Below are 16177 nucleotides of genomic sequence, written 5' to 3'. Positions count from 1 at the left end.
TGGAACTACCACACTCTTCACTGCTTGTGGCTGCATCTGCTGGGCCTGGGTGTGCGTGGGAGGGGCCAAGCTGTGTACAAGGGTCAGTTTCCTCCAGCTTATAGCTGGGGGCAGATCGGAGGCTACCTGGTCTTCCTGGAGTCTGCTGAAGAAACACTGTAGAGTGGGCCCAGGCTGGCCGTGTTCACAGGAAGGGGGCAAGCACTTACCGAGTTTCCTCTAAAAGCTTCTCCAGAAAAAGGACACACCAAAGATCCCCACTGGGTGCAGCCAGCGTACCCTCTGCAGGACTCAAGCACTCAGACTGGTGTCACTAGTAGTTGGGGGACCTGGTAGTGCACTCTCCAGGCAGGTACTGGAACAATAGGAGTGCTTGGCCTGGGAAGATGTCTGGTCTCTAGCAGACTCTCTTCTCTCCCAGGCAGACTGAATCCCTGCTGGTTTTCACCACCAGATGCACTGTGGGCTCCTCCGTGGGCTCCTCCATCTCTGCTACTCTGAGTTAGGGATCCCTGCATGGGGTTGAGCCCCTATTCTGGTAGGAGGGAGTTTTGCAGCTGAGATATTCCTCTGGTTTCTCAGCCTCTCCACCTGTGTGTGTATGGGGTGGGGGGAGAGGGGGGAAAGTGGGGGGCAGGCAGCCTTTTCTGCATCTCCACCCTCTTACCAGCCTCTGTGTGGCTTCTTCTGTAAATCCTTGGTTATAGTACTTCAGTTCAGCTAGCCTTCAGTTGGCTATTCAGGTTGATTGCTTTATAATTTAGCCATAAATCTGGTTTGGCACCGGTTGGGAGGAGGTGAGGGTAGCTTCCACCTACTCTGCAGCCACCTTGGCATGTGTACATCGCACGTAACTGCCACCTTGTTCAGGACAGAGAACATTTCCACCGCCCAGAAGGTCCCTTGTGCTCTTTCCCAGGCACTGCCACCTGTAACACCCCAGCTCTGGCCACCACAGTCTGCTTCATCTCACTGTAGATTGGTCTTTCCCAGAGTTGGATGTAAATGGAATTGCACAGCATATACTCTTTTATCACTCAGCATACTGCTCTTGAGAGTCATCCCTGTTGTTTCACGTGTCAGTACTTTTTACTGGAGGGTTTTGAAAAAAGCATGACACCATCTCCACAGCAGAGTTTGTTGTTAATCCTCACCCGAGGATATTTTTTCCATTGATTTTTACAGAGAGTGGGAGGGAGGGAGAGAAGGAAGAAGGGAGGGAGGGAGGGAGGGAGGGAGGGAGGGAGGGAGGGAGGGAGGGAGGGAGGGAGGACATCAAAGTAAGAGAAACACATTGATTGGCTGCCTCTCACACATGCCCTAACTGGGGCCAGGGATCCAGCCTGAAATCCGGGTACATGCCCTTGAGCAAGAATCAAACCTGGGACCCTTTGGTGTGTGGGCTAATGGTCTAATCCCTCAGTAACACCAGCCAGGATACACACACACAAACTCCGCGCCCCCCCCCCCCCTTCTTTGATAGATGCCAAGAAAACTCTCAAATGTGCAACATTTACATCCAAGGAGGTAGGAGCAGTTTAGGACCCTCAAGGTTAAGCCTTGAGAATTAACAACAGGATCCATAAGGTGGGAGGTGACCCTTCCGGCTTTGCCAGGCTGTACAGTTAGGGGTTAAAGCAGATCCTGGGGCTGGCTTCTGGTTACAGTCTTGATCATTGCTCCCATCCTGCTCTTGGGACCCCAATACCCCCCCCTCACCCCATTCCATTTTGCAATAAACAGCTTTTGGTTTTGAATTATTCAAGTAATCTCTCTCTCTTTTTACTTCCTTTATGTAAATAGCCTCTAAGCTTTGTCATTGAGATAGAATTGAATTTGGCCTGGGGAAAAAAAAAACAACCCACAATACTGTTTGTGGCTCCTTAGAAAACTTAAATGACTCGGCCTGTAATAAAGTACTTTAAATGGGATCTGGTGAAATACAGTAATTGGTTTCTATAATAGCTCTTACCATAACAATATGGGTTATATTCCTGGAGTTTAGTGTATGTCAGCATTTTCATTATAGTAAAAACTCAGTGATGCAGGGTGTTGAGCTCTTTGGTTAGTTCTTTTGTTTAGTACCTATTAATGGAGACCTACCATGCTGGCTCTCTTCTGTTTGCTCCTCCAGATCCTCTCCCCTCCCTTATGCTTCCTGTCCCATGCCTAGGAAGACTTAGCTATCAGTATGCTCCCTTGCCCTCTGGCTTCCAGTTGGGCAAGATCAACAGAAGCATTAGCAGGAGATTGGAGGAAGGGAGGGAGGAGAGTGAGTTCCAGGTATTCATTCCTTGCTCCCTTCTGGTGCGATTTGCACAAACCAGCTGCAGTCTGGACTGAAGATCTGGGTCCGTGCAGCTCTCTCCTTTGGGGATAACCATTTGCTCTGGAAAGTGGTTTCCCCTTTGTGAAGAATCCATTAAACTCCTGGGATTATTCTCATATGACCTTGCCAGCTATTTTCTGCTGGAATCCCGACACACCTGCTTTGTACCAACCATTCTGTTAGGTGCTTGGTACAAAGAGGAAGAATAAAAATGATGTGGAAGAAAATAGCAGCTCCCACTTACCAAGAGCTCTCTATTTGCCAGGGACCATGCTAAGGTCTTTCTGTGTATTATCTCATTTAATCCTTGCAAGCTCTTGAGGGAGGGGTTATTATTATCCTCATTTTATAGAGAACATCACAGAGAGCTTAAGTAACTTTTATAAGATCACACAGCTGATCCCTCCAGAGCCCACCACCCCTCTTTGCCACAAAGCTACACTGCCATCTTTGAGGAGTTATCTGAGGGAGACACACACCTAAAATGAATTATAATTTGAATAAAATGCTGTGGCATCACAGAGGAGGGGCAAGGAAAAGTATATTGACTGAGCTAATACGTGTCAGGTACTGGGCTAGGTTCTTTACCCACAAGGTCTCTCATTTATTCCCACAAACTCTTAGGGGGCTGGTGTTCTTATTCTCATTCTCAGAAAGGTTAAGTATCTAGTCTTAGGTTACATTGGTAGTTAGTGGTGAAACCTGGATTTGAACCAAAATCTGTGTGGCATCGAAGACAAGAAGAGGAAAGGGTCTCCCGGGGCTGTGATATCTGAGAGCTTCCCAGAGTCATCATAGTGACGTGTGGTGCAGGGGTGAGGATGGCAGGAGAGTATGTCCCCGGCAGAAAGGCAGAGACTAGAACAGGAGACACATGGAGCGCTTAGGTGATGGAGGCAGCTTCTGGGGAGTGGGAGCAGACCGAGTCCAAGGAGAAGCGTGAGGAGGCTCGTGCCTGATTTGTACGCAGGAGGAACAGAGGGAGACACTGGGCACCTGGCCAGCTTGGAGGCTGTCAGAGGAGAGAAGATGGGGGTGGGGATATCTGAGGTGCAGGGGAGTCAGCAGAGCAAGGAGGGGTATCAAAAGGGCTTAGGCTGAGTGTAGTAGAGAGGGCCAGCATGGAGCAGAGGCCGGTCCAAGCAGAGGACTGGGGAAAGGTTTGGAAGGCCAGTCTTGTGTAGACACTGGGGAGCCACGGAAGGTTCTTGTGCTCTGAGTAACTCTACGAGGAAAGATCTGATTGAGCTGGAAGTTGGTTCAGGACGGCAGTAGGTCAAGAGGCCGGGGCAGTGACCAGTGACAGTGGGGGATATCCTGGTGTCCCGCCCACTGATCTGGCCTGGCTAGAACCCTGAGGAGGCTAACCTAAGGGGGGAAGGGTGAGCCAGCAGGGACAGGGAGAGGAGCCAGAGGAGACCCAGGGCCTCGTTAGTGACCCCAAAATGGGCTCTCACACCTGTGAAGGGCCACACTGTCTATAGTGGTGGCCCCAGCCCTTTGTCCTGACCCCTTGCAAGTCCCGGGGGGCTTTACTTCTTTCCTGGAGGGCAGGCTAGAGCTCTGCTGGGGAGCTGGATCTCTGCTCCAGACCTGAAGGACCCGCCCCCTCCTCGGACATCTCAGGGAAACTGGGCAGTGAGAAGGCCCCTGGAGGAGCCCCCTCCAGCAGCTCAGGCCCCAGCTACTGGAGGCAGCTGGGCCAGCACAGCCCTCCCTTCTTGCTCCAGGCTTGGGCAGAGGCCCCAGCAGGCCTGGGAAGTGGGGAGACTCCTGGATGCCCATTCCCCTATCCCAACCAGCTGTGGTCCCTGACCCTGCCACCTTCCTGTCCCCACAGGTTCACCGGAGCCAGCCTCCCAGCCCCTGTCATCAGCAGCAAGAACTGGCTGCGGCTGCACTTCACCTCCGACGGCAACCACCGGCAGCGCGGCTTCAGCGCCCAGTACCAAGGTAGGCAGGCCGGGCGGCCACCCTTCCTCGGTGGGCAGCAGGCGTGATACCTAGGGCAAGCTCATCCTGTCCCAGACTGGGTCTGGTGTGTAATGTGGCTTCAGGGCATACTCACCTCTGTTCTTTTTTTTTTTTTTTTTTCCAATCCTCACCCGAGAATATGCTTATTGATTTTAGTGAGAGAGGGTAAGGTGGAGGGTGGGCGGGGGGAGAAAGGGAAACATCGATGTGCGAGAGAACACCGATCAGTTGTCTCCCATACGTGCCCAACCAAGAATCAACCCTTTCAGTATATAGGATGACACTCCAACCACCTCACTGAGCCAGGGCTGAGGTCCTGTTCTTATTGGCGGACACAGAGCTCTGCATAACTTCATCTCTACATCTGCCTCTGCGGTCTGTGGCCCAAGGGAGTGACATTTCTCAAATGTGTAGGCCAGGCTGCCCCGCTGCAGGCCAGGCTACTCATAACACTCAATATTGTGCTGGACACTTGATCAGCAGCATCATATTTAATCCTCGTCATTGCCCTGGGAGCAATGATGAGGATTAAATGTCACCATCCCCATTTTATGGACAAGGAAACGGAGCACAGAGAAATTAAGCTAGTTTCCCAAGGCCATCTGAACTGCCTTTTAAATCTAGAGTTCACCCTCTTAGCCTGTCCCAGTGTAAAGTGGGAGAGCAGCCACATTTCAGCCCTCTCTCATTTAATGTAGAGCACAATGCATTTCAAACGTAGGCAACATAACTTAGGGAGCCCTGTTGCTTAGAGGCCCAAATCTCTGAAGAGGTGTCAGTGGCAAGAGATCAGACCAGGAGTGGCAGGTGGAAATTGCAGGGAGCAGATTTCTACTCCAATCATGGAGAATTTCTAACCCCAAGAGCCACCTATAGAGAGGAGTGGGTGAACCCCAAAGCAGGGAGCTCTCTAGGACCCAAGGAGATGCAAACTCCCAGGGACATATGGGAGGACATTCCTTTTCAACCTTGAGTTTATTCGCAACGCACACAATTTACAGAGCTAAACACCAGTGGTTTGCTACATAACTTGCTCATTAAGCCTTTAACTGTTACCAATTACAAATTGATGTTGGTTCTAATTGATTCCATAATGAACTTGGATTGTGCACCTATTAAGGATTCAGCCCTTAGGAGGCTCGGGGGAGTAAAAAGAGGAGTGGGCTTGCATTGTGAGTGAGTGAGGGAGTGAATGAGGGATTGAGGGAATCAGTGAGGAACTGAGTGAGGGACTGAGAGATTAGGGACTGAGGGACTGGGTGATGAGGGTCTGAGTATGAGGGACTGAGGAAGGGAGTGGGCACACAATGACCAGGCCGGGGGCCCGAGGGAAGAGTGAAAGTGAACTATAATCACTGCCCTGGGCTGAGGGGGAGCCATTGATTCCTAGTGGAGATCTGGGCAGCTGTCCCTTCCGGCCCCACTTGAGCCACACAGCACAGCACCCCGCCCACCCCAGAGGCAGCACTGGCAGAGCAGAGCCCCCTCCCCCCCCCCCCCCCGCTACCCTCACCCTTCACCCCCAAGCCAGGCTTTCTGGCTGGAAACTGGGATAAAAGCAGCACTGGAGGCAGAAGCGTTCCCTTCAAAAGTGAACCTCTGATGAACGGCCTCATTGCCGCAGCCGTGGGTAGAAGGACATCTTTGAAATATTTACAAAATCAACAAGAAGCTCCCCAAGAGGCGTCCTGGGGACATTTTCCACGAATGAGGCTGGGCCTTTGCGGGAGTGAGGCGCCTGTCTGGACCTTCCCATGGGTTTCCCAAAATAGACAAGCAGAGATGGATGTTGTCATTTCATTGGATTAAATAGGTGCTGGCTGTTTCTCATATTTCCATTTACTCAGGGTCCATTTGTCTTGGTCATCAGTTAGGGTTTGATGCCAGACAATGGGCAGTGAGAACCCAGACCAGAAGGCTAGGAGGTCAGGAGCACTCGGAGGTTGCACGCCTACTGTGCACCAGGCCCTGTGTTAGGCACTGTGTGTGCATTGCCCTTTTTGAGCTTCCCCACGACACGTATGTTTTTAATTCCCATTTTTCAGCCGATGAAGCTGAGGCTCAGAGAGGTTATGTAACCAGCCCAACACACACACACACACACACACACACACACACACACACACACACACGTGCGCACGCACCACAGCCTGTAAGTGGCAAAGCTGGACTTCGCAGGCCTGTGTAAGTTTTCTGCAAAATCATAGGACCTTCTCTTACGGCGCTTTGGGTGTCTTGCCTTTCTATTTGGCTGGTAGCTTTTAAACTTTGTTTTGTTAATCTCACTCCACTGTAAAAAAAAAAAAAAATTTCCATCACAACCCAGTACACACATATATCCGTAGAACTAAAAGGAAAATGTCACTAAGTGGTATTTACCCTGACTCAACGTGAGGCACCCTGAAAATGTCTTTTCCAATTTTTAATGTTAGTTGCAACCTCTAAAAGAATTTCACAAGTCTGGAGCAGGGAGCAACCTGAACTCTGAAAAACTGTTTCACTTATGAAGTAGGCCCTGTGTTATCCTCGCTCTGTCTCCCTCAACTCAGCCTGGGACGGGTTTGCGCATTTGAGTGTGTCAGTGTTCGTAAAGGGCTTTCTTGCTAGTTGCAGGCTCGTGGCATTTATTGCTTCATTTCATCCTAACAGCAGCTGTGTGAAGTAGGGACTGTCATCAGCACCATTTTATAGGTGAGGGTGAGAGTTGCAGAGAGGGAGCGTGGCTGGCTCGAGGTCTCATCGCTGGTGTGTTGGAGCAGTGACTTGGACCCGGCCGGCCGTGTTCCCCGGGATCCAGCATGCTTACATACGGAGGTGTGTGCTGATGGCGGGAATAAATGATTCTCCCCAGGACCTTCTTTTTATAGCGTTTTCCAGGATGGGTGTACGTAGTGAAAGGGTATACACTAATCATTTAGTAATTCCATCGGTGACTCCATCACGCAGGATTTCCCAACCTCAGCACTATTGACACGTGGCCTGGAGAATTCTGTTGTGGGCAACTGTCCGTGCACTGTGGGATGTTGAGCAGCATCCCAGGCCTCTACCCACTAGATGCCTGATGCCAGTGGCACCCCACACACGTACACACAGTCGTGACAACCAAAACGTCTGCAGACATTGCCAAGTGTCTCCTGTGTGCAGGGTTACTCCTGATTGGGAACCACTGCTCTAAAGGAATGAAAAACTACAATCAGGGTTACTCCTGATTGAGAACCACTGCTCTAAAGGAATGAAAAACTACTGAAGACCAATCTATGGTTTCCTGCTTGCAGATTCAGTCCAAAAGAGTGGCAAAGACAGGGCTCAGTCAGGGGGCTAGCAGGAGACAGAAGGCATACTGCACGGCTTAACTGAAGGCTTAGTGAAGGGGCCAATGACAGAGGTAAGGGTGGGATTAAAGGAATCCATGGGGTGCCCTGACCGGTTTGGCTCAGTGAATAGAGCGTCAGCCTGCGGACTGAAAGGTCCCGGGTTCGATTCCGGTCAAGGGCATGTACCTTGGTTGCGGACACATCCCTAGTAGGGGGTGTGCAGGAGGCAGCTGATTGATGTTTCTCTCTCATCAATGTTTCCAACTTTCTATCCCTCTCACTTCCTCTCTATAAAAAAAATCAATGAAATATAATAATTTAAAGAAAAGAAATCCATGGGGTGATGAGGCCCCTAGGGACTAAATAGCAGAGACACCCTTAGGCTAGGGAAAGGTTCATGGAGGGAGTAGTGAGTGCTGAAGCCATCGAAAAGGGGCTGCAAGGCAGAACTCAGGAGCCTGACCACTGCCAACCCACAGTGCAGGAGGGAGCTCCAGGAATCAGTAACCAGTGCAGGAGCGGGGAGCCCCATGAATTAGTAACCAGACCTCTCCCACCGCCCTCCCTCATGCCTGCTGTGCCTCCCACCTGCCAACCCAATAGGAAGCCAAGAGCAAGGGCCCAGATGCCCTGCCCTGGTCTGCTCTGTGCCAGGGAGTCTGCCTTGCCTCACCAGTGGGCTCCCTGGTTCTCTGGCAGTCCACGGAGGTCAGCCTCTGAGGAACCTGAGCGGGACAGGGACATCTGAGCGTGGACCTGAGGAGTCACCAGCGCAGGACCCGTTTCACCTGTGCTCAGCCTCCTGGCATCCAAGTCTCAGTGATGTCTGGCATCACTTCTGAGCTAATAATTAGCAACTCATAATTGTATTGGTGCGTATATCATCCCAAAGAAAACAAACAGTGAATTAAATTCATGAATAACCTACAACATAGCACATTCCATTCCTGTCTCAGCCCAGTCAGAATTTAGGGTTGTTCGTGGCCAGACACAATTTTAACTAATGCCACGTGGTGTCAGAGGATCTGAGTTCTAGTCTACCTGTGCCTCCAGCTGGCTGTCAGAGGTGGGCAATGGTACGTAATTTAACAAGCATTGTCTGTGTGGCACTACCACGTGACGGCGTAGAAAGATGAGTGCAGGCAGACCACTATCTGGTCTCAAGAACAGGTGAGTAGAGAGAAGAGCAGACACAAGTCTATAAGTTCTGTACAGCATGGTAAGAGCTATAATTGAGGCCCTTAAAGGCCAGGACTACAGATAAAAGAGCAATTAGTTTTGTGGGAGGCACCTAAGAAAAGCCACACACACGAAAAAAAGAACCTACAAAATAGTGGCAATGACTTCACCATGGGCCTCACAAAGATGCCAGATGGACAGTAGGAAGAGGCATTCCAGGTAGCGCCAAGGCAGGAAGGCATGAAAGTGTGCACTCTGCAGAACCACAAATATTCATGTGTCTCTAGAGCAGAGACGGGTAAACGGCAGCCCGCAGGCCAGATGCAGCCCTCTGCCTGTCTTCCTAAGAATAGGTTTTACATGTTTAAACAGTCCAAGCAAAAGATGATTTCATGACACATGAAAATGGTATAAAATGTAAATATCAGTGACCATAAATGCGTGTTGATGGGAACACGGCTTCGCTCTCTGATTTATGAATTGTGTATGGCTGCTATAGCACTGCCTGGGCAGAGCTGAGCAGTTTGCAGCTGAGACGGATGGCCCACAGCCTAATATATCTACTCCCAGACCTTTTGCAGAAAACATTTACTGAGTCAGAACAAAGCCCACAGTCTAGAGCGGAGGCGAGCAGCGAGGGGCAGTGAGGCCTGAGGCCGGAAGGTCAGGTAGGGCTCACGTTGTGAAAAGCTGCAGTAAAGCTGGGCTTGATCCCATGGGTGATGAGAGGTGGTGAGAAGTTTTAAACGGGGGGAGGTGGGATCACATTTTCATTTTCCAAAGCTCTTTGATTGCTGTAGAATAAAAAGGTGGGGGAGAGATGGCAGTGAGGAGCCTTTGAGAATTAGCAGATGATGAGGACCAGGGTTTAGGTGGAGGTGGAGGGGAGGAGACAAACCAGACGAGATCTCCCCATGGTGCGCCACACTGGACTCATGACTAGTTAGATTTGGGAGTGAGAGGGGATGGGGGAAGGAGACGGAGGAGTCAGGGATGAACCTTAGGTTTCTGGCTTGAGGAAGTGAGTAAAAAATGATTATATTAACCAGGATGGTCTTGGGCAGAGGCAGATGGGGGATGAATTTTGCTTGGGACACATTGATTCTTGGGTAGTATTGGGATATCAGGGGTTGGGGGACTATCTAGCAGGTAGTTGGCTATTCTGCCAGTCTGTAACTCAAAGAAGTTAAAGATAGAGATGTGAAATGTTCAAGGCAAAATAGAGGCTGGGGCCACAGTCCTCTCTTAGAGTGGGAGTCCTCCCCATGTATATCACCTCAGAGGAGGAGCCCAAAAGAGTGGGTTTTCAAAGTGGGTTCCTTGGAGGCCAAAGGATTCTCCCAGCAGCTGTTCTGATAGGGGCTGAGTGGGTGGGACTCCAGGTTTCCACCCCAACTTCAACCAGAGCAGTTCCTCTTTCATGTATTTTGTGTAGTAAGAATTTACCCGAGTGTTAAAATGATGGGTCCTGTACCTAAACTTGGGAACCCCAGGACTCGAAGGACCACAAGGTTCTTCCAGTTCTGGAAGACCCCTGAGGTTGTGTAACTCATCCCTCTGCCTCCAGAAACATTTCTAGTTCTTCTCAATGTTCATTACTTTCTTGGTTTTTTCAAGGCTTCAAGGAATCAGAGTGAGAACCTTTCTTAAATGCCCCCAGTAGTGAATGATCACAACTAGTAAGGGGCCCCTCACTGTCACCCTGCTCACCTGTAAAGAGGGAATAATATTAACCCCATGGGGCTATTGGAAATTAAAAGAGATCCTGGTGAAGTATCTGGGATGTGGTAGATGCTTAGGAAATGGGACCCAGAAGCTTCAGACCCACCAGTTACCTTGACTCTCTGCAACAAGAGCGAGCTGGCAGCTCCGGCTCCTCCTTTGCCTACCACTCTGACCTGATGGTCATCATCTAGTGCCCGTCCCTCCCTTCAGCCAAATCCTAGCCCGTCCCCGCTCTCCCTTTCACCTCCTCTCTTGTCAGTTCAGTGCTGGTGACCAGGAGATGGAAGATGTTCTACAGAGAAACTATTGGCTCCTCGGCTTTCTAGAAGTCCTGTAAACTCCGTTGTCTGCAGAATAAACTTTTCCATTCAGAAACAGTTTGCATTTGCTGAGCTGCTTGGGGCTGTTTACAGTAACAAGCTGAAGCTTGTTTTTCACTTGAACCTGTCCTGTTCTTGCTCGTGACTGATCTGCAGTCTGGACCAGAGCGGAAAGCGCCTCAGGCATCCCGTGGTCCATGCTCTGACTCTTTTGTCCTCTTCTGTTAGCCTGCTGAGTTGCCAAACTCTAGCCAGCCTCATTTCCAGGTTCGGGGTCCCCAGGGACCTTTGCACAAATAGCTGAGTTGTCACTACCTGGCTCAGGGGCCCACAAAGCAGGCTCCTGAATTCAGTCAAGAGTGAGCCTGAACGAAAAAGTGAGCATGAACACAAAATGGGGCACTCCTCACCCCACCAGCGAGAAGAACCCATTCCTTTTTCCAGGAAATGAATTCCACGCACATATTTTTCTAAAAGTTGACCATTCACCCACTTGGTCGTCAGACTATTATCAGAAACCTTCTCTGTGCCTGGCTGTGTGTCAGTCACAGGATACAGACATAGGAGCTCATGGGACAAGTTGGCAGGAGAACCAGAGAGGACACTGCGGTGCATGAAGGCTTTCAGTGGTCTGAATACAGTCCCGAGAGAGCATCGACTTCTCCCTGAGATGAGGGACAGCCACAGAGAGCAGATAACCTTTGAGTGAGGCCTTGACCAACAAGAGGCAGCCAAGAGGAAAAGAGAGGGGAGGGACATTTCAGGAGAGAGAACAGTATTACAAAGGCAAACTGAAACCAATAACGGATGGCCACGGTGATTCCCTGAAACATCTTTCCTCCGGTCCTTTTCTCCAGCTGACTTCTCGGATGTAGTTTGTGAAGATCATTACACAGTCCATTAATAACAAAGCACTATTCTAGAAATTAGAACAGTCCGCACCCACACTGCCCCCCAATCTCCCATGCCAGGGTCCTTCTCTTCTTTAGGAATTCTGGTAGCCAGAAGCTTTGCTGTGGTTAACCAAGAAGTCACACCAGCAGCACCCAGCAGAGCACCTCTTACCACCTAAGCTGGGTTGATTTCCTTCTTCCGCCCTATTCAGAAAGACAAATCACCAGCCTGGTGCAACACCTGCTTCTGAGGGACTTTGCATATATTTCTTAACTGTCAATAATCCTCCAACACCTACATTCTTAGCAGTGGTATTGCCAGGATGTGGAGTGATTGTTTCATGATTTCCACACCAATGTTTGGCTTCTTTTTTTTCCTTTTTTTTTATATTTTATATTTTGTTGATTTATTACAGTGAGGAAGAGAGAGGGATAGAGAGTTAGAAACATCGATGAGAAACATCGACCAGCTGCCTCTTGCACACCCCCTACTGGGGATGTGCCCGCAACCAAGGTACATGCCCTTGACCGGAATCGAACCTGGGACCTTTCAGTCCGCAGGCCGACGCTCTATCCACTGAGCCAAACCGGTTTCGGCTAATGTATGGCTTCTTATTAGTGAGAGCAGTGAATTCAGGGCTGGAGTGCACTAAAGCAAAGCACCCAGACAAAGCCCTTTCTTGTAGCGTCTAGTGGGTCTTGGACTTTGTCTTCATTCTCCTCCACGCCATTTGTCCCAGCCATCCTCAGCACAAGGACGATCTGAAGTTCCACCAGATGGTCATTTAGTTGTTTTTTGTCACCATCAGTCATAGTAACATTCTAACTGCTCGATGGGTTCTTGAATATGTTTCTCAACTCAGATCTTGTCACCTTTTCCTTGCATGAACGTGGCATCATCTTGGTTCACAATAACCTCTCCAACTTGTTCTGAGTCATGAAGTGAAACATCTTAAAGATTGAGAGCCCAGCTCGCGTTTCCAAACCCCACACCATCAGTAGCACCAGCTACTTTCTGTGACACCAGAACCTGGAGCTTGGACTGCTGTGACCGGAAAGCCAACTTCTGTCCTATTTAAAATGAGTGGACTGAGAGCATCTTCAGCAGTTACAACCAAAGACCTGCAGTGGCCTTGGCAATTTCCAGAGTGGGTACAGTGGATGCGACACTGGAAATCAGAAGTATCCCAGAATTCCCCTTTCTGAACTTTTAAAAAATATATATTTTATTGATTTTTTACAGAGAGGAAGGGGGAAAGAGAGAGAGTTAGAAACATCGATGAGAGAGAAACATCTATCAGCTGCCTCCTGCACACCTACTGGGGATGTGCCTGCAACCAAGGTACATGCCTTTGATTGGAATCAAACCTGGGACCTTTCAGTTCACAGGCCGACGCTCTATCCACTGAGCCAAACCGGTTAGGGCCTTTCTGAACTTTTTACGCATTACTCAACTGGAGGGATGTGGACTCTCAGTTGAATTCTGTGCCTTCAGTTCCTAATTCACCACTCCATGTTTTTCTGCCCTATGATGTGAAAACACTCTCCGAATCTTTGTGATTCCATCAGAAATGATGTCGCTGATTTCTCTGTCTCCATTTGCAGAAATTGTGGCAAAGGGAGCAGTCTCTTCAGGGGTTAGCTTAGGTTTAGGGGGCGTCTTCCCAAATTCGTGGTTATAGCATCAACATGCAACATCACACCTTTCCTGATTTCCCCTGGTGAACACCTTTGCCCATCTTGAAGCCTTCCCTGGCCACCGAACGTTCCGGTGCGTAGCAGAGTGGTGCCACCGCAGCCTCTTCGTTTATGTGTTGGCAGCATCCTGGTCAAATCTGGCGTGATGGTTTTATATTTATTCGGTAAGGCACCTGGCCTGGCAACGGACACCTCACCTTTGGTTGCTTCCCAGCTGTGCTTCAGAATCCCTGTCCTTCCCACTGCTCTTCTCCGCGGCAAGGACGTGGGTGTCTGCTGGAAGGTCTGAAGCTGGAAGCAGTAGGTCTTGAGGCATCTGCACTAAATTTTATATCCGTGGCATAAATCTGACTGAGATGAGGAGCCAGTGTGCTCGACACCGGCTTTGTCTAGCGGAGGACTGTGAGTAATGAACGTATTCCTGCCGGCTGCTGCCAGGCGGTGAGGCAGGCCTCTGTGACAAGGGAGCGACAGCGTGCAGGAGGCACATCCACGTTTTCAAAGGGGAGATCAGATTTCAGTTTTTAAAAGATCACGCTCTGCAACATTTTTAAAGATGGGCTAGAAGAGACTGGATCAGTGAACAAAATCCAAGCGAAAATGATGAGTTTAGGGCAGGAGTGGCTTAGAACATGGAAAGAAGGTACACATTGGAAACTTTTTTAAGGTTGAATGAATTGGACTGAATTGGATTTGGTGAGGGAGTAGGTGTGTATGTATAGGGGGGCGGGGGGAGATCAGGGGATGCTCCAGCCAGCAGAACAGCCCAGTGGTGGGGAAGGGGGATGATCAAGGTTAGGGCATGATCGCCCCATGGAGGGAAGTCTGAATCCATTGGGAAGAGCAGAAACTGCAGGTTCCACCACCCGAGATTCCCAGAGCCTTGGAGACAGGTCAGACCTCCCTCTCCTCTCTACTCACAGGTCCTGTCTCCGGCTAGCTCAGCCCAATAACTCATGCTGCAGGCTGGAGAGGCATTTGTATTGCCAGATTCTTCTAGCTAAATGTGTACCATGTGTCCCGCTAACCTTTACAGCAGCGGGGAAATGTCTTGTAATTAACCAGAATATAAAGGATGAATGGAGCAGCCTGGCAGTCTCCTGTAGGCATTATCATTCGCAGGAGATGAATGCACCTAGTAAGATTTCCATCAACCAGTTAAAGCCCGCACTCCTCTCCTGGGAACCCTGACTGTTCACATTCAGCACAAGAGCATGTGTGAGTGAGTTACATGGTGTATGTGAGTACTGATAGACACATGTACACGGTGCGCAGTGCGCTCTGTGGACATGACACCCCCTCATGTCCTCCTCTACCTCACGGTTCCCCTCCAGCAAACTCAAGGAAACCCCATGCAGCATTTGCCCTGGGAATGGCATCATGGTGCACTGGCCCTTTCCCCGTCCCCCTTCCCAAGTGTGCAGGACAACTGGAAACAAGGGAACTGGCAAGACTGACTCACCTCCTCCTTCTTGGCTAGGTGCCATCATCTCCACAGACCTGACCTCACGTGGGCCACACTGGGTGACAGAGACCTTCCCCCACCCCCTGCCCCAATGCCTGGCCTCAGGGAGAAGAGACCTCCCCCATACCTACCCCAATGCTGGGCCTCAGGGAGAAGAGCTCCAACTGGTCTTGCAGTGCTGGGACCACTCTCGTTCTCTTGGGATGATCAAATCAGAGGAATTTTCCCTGCCGCACTCTATTAGCTAGGCTTGAATAATGCATGCTCCCCTACCGACACCCTCTGTTTAATAATGGTCCATGTTGGTGTTCATTGGAAATTTTCCTGCTGGATACACTTGGAGAGTAATGCACATTTATAAAGGGTCTGAGTGCACATTAGAAAGCAGGGGCTCTGTGGTAGTTACTGAATTCTATCAGGTGTTCAGCTTCGACAGCAACTTGGCAGGGACAAATCCTTGGGGAGCTTTTGGATGCAGGCAGAGAGGGGTGGGGTAGGGGGACTGGGACGTGGCCCCCTGGCGCACCTGGTCGCCCTGGACTTTGAATTCAGGATTGGCACGTCACCACAAGTGCAGAGCAACTGCCTGAGTTTCCCGGGCCTGAGCTGGGAGGGGCAGAAGCTGCAGAAGGTGGACGGTGCCCCTGGGATTGCTTAGGGGCAGGTCACAAGAGAGGAGCACAGCCGATGCTACCTCTATGACCTAGGGCAAATCACTTCAACCGCCGGGACCCTGATTTTACTGTCTGTTAAGTAGGTATAACTACGGGTGAAGGTGGTTAAGTGTATAAGGACCAAATGAAATGGTTATTGAGTGCCCACTGTGTGCCGGGCACTATTCTAGGCATTGATGATATAGCAGTGAACACTATAGCCGAAAACCCCTGCCTTTGTGGAGCTTACATTGCAATGCAGGGTGACCAGACTCGCTAAGTAAATGACATAGTGTGTGAGAAAGTTAGGGAGGTAAAGTAGGGAAGGGGAGGGAGAGTTGGGGTTGGAGGTGTAGTTTTGAATGGAGCAGTGTGAGAAGGCCTCCAGGAGGAACTGGTGTTTCCGTGAATGCTTCAAGGGAGAGAATCATGAAGATTTCTGGGGGAGAGCCTTCTAGGGAACTGGCCAGCGGGAGCAGGAACATGCCTGGCATATTATAGGAACAACAGGGAGGCCCGTGGCTGGAGGAGAGTGATTGAGGTCGTGGAGAGGGCAGATAGGTCTGTGCGGGCCATTTTAAAGGCTTCAGCTTTCCCTCTAGGAGACAAGGGTTGCTGCTGATGAGT

The 16177-nt window shown here is 50.1% G+C and overlaps 1 protein-coding gene across 1 annotated transcript in view; it reads left to right on the top strand.

Moving 5' to 3' along the window:
* The window catches only part of CSMD2 (CUB and Sushi multiple domains 2), a 545662-nt gene that overhangs the window by 271051 nt on the left and 258434 nt on the right, over positions 1–16177 (top strand). Inside the window, exon 6 of the mRNA XM_008156972.3 lies at positions 4170–4282. Coding sequence (XP_008155194.2) covers positions 4170–4282 — 113 coding nt within the window. The remainder of the gene's footprint in view (positions 1–4169; positions 4283–16177) is intronic.

Source organism: Eptesicus fuscus, chromosome 9 (genome assembly GCF_027574615.1).
Source record: "Eptesicus fuscus isolate TK198812 chromosome 9, DD_ASM_mEF_20220401, whole genome shotgun sequence".
NCBI classification, from domain to species: Eukaryota; Metazoa; Chordata; class Mammalia; order Chiroptera; family Vespertilionidae; genus Eptesicus; species Eptesicus fuscus.
The sequence above is the reverse complement of the archived record's forward strand: the minus strand, read 5'-3'. Positions and strand labels throughout refer to the sequence as shown.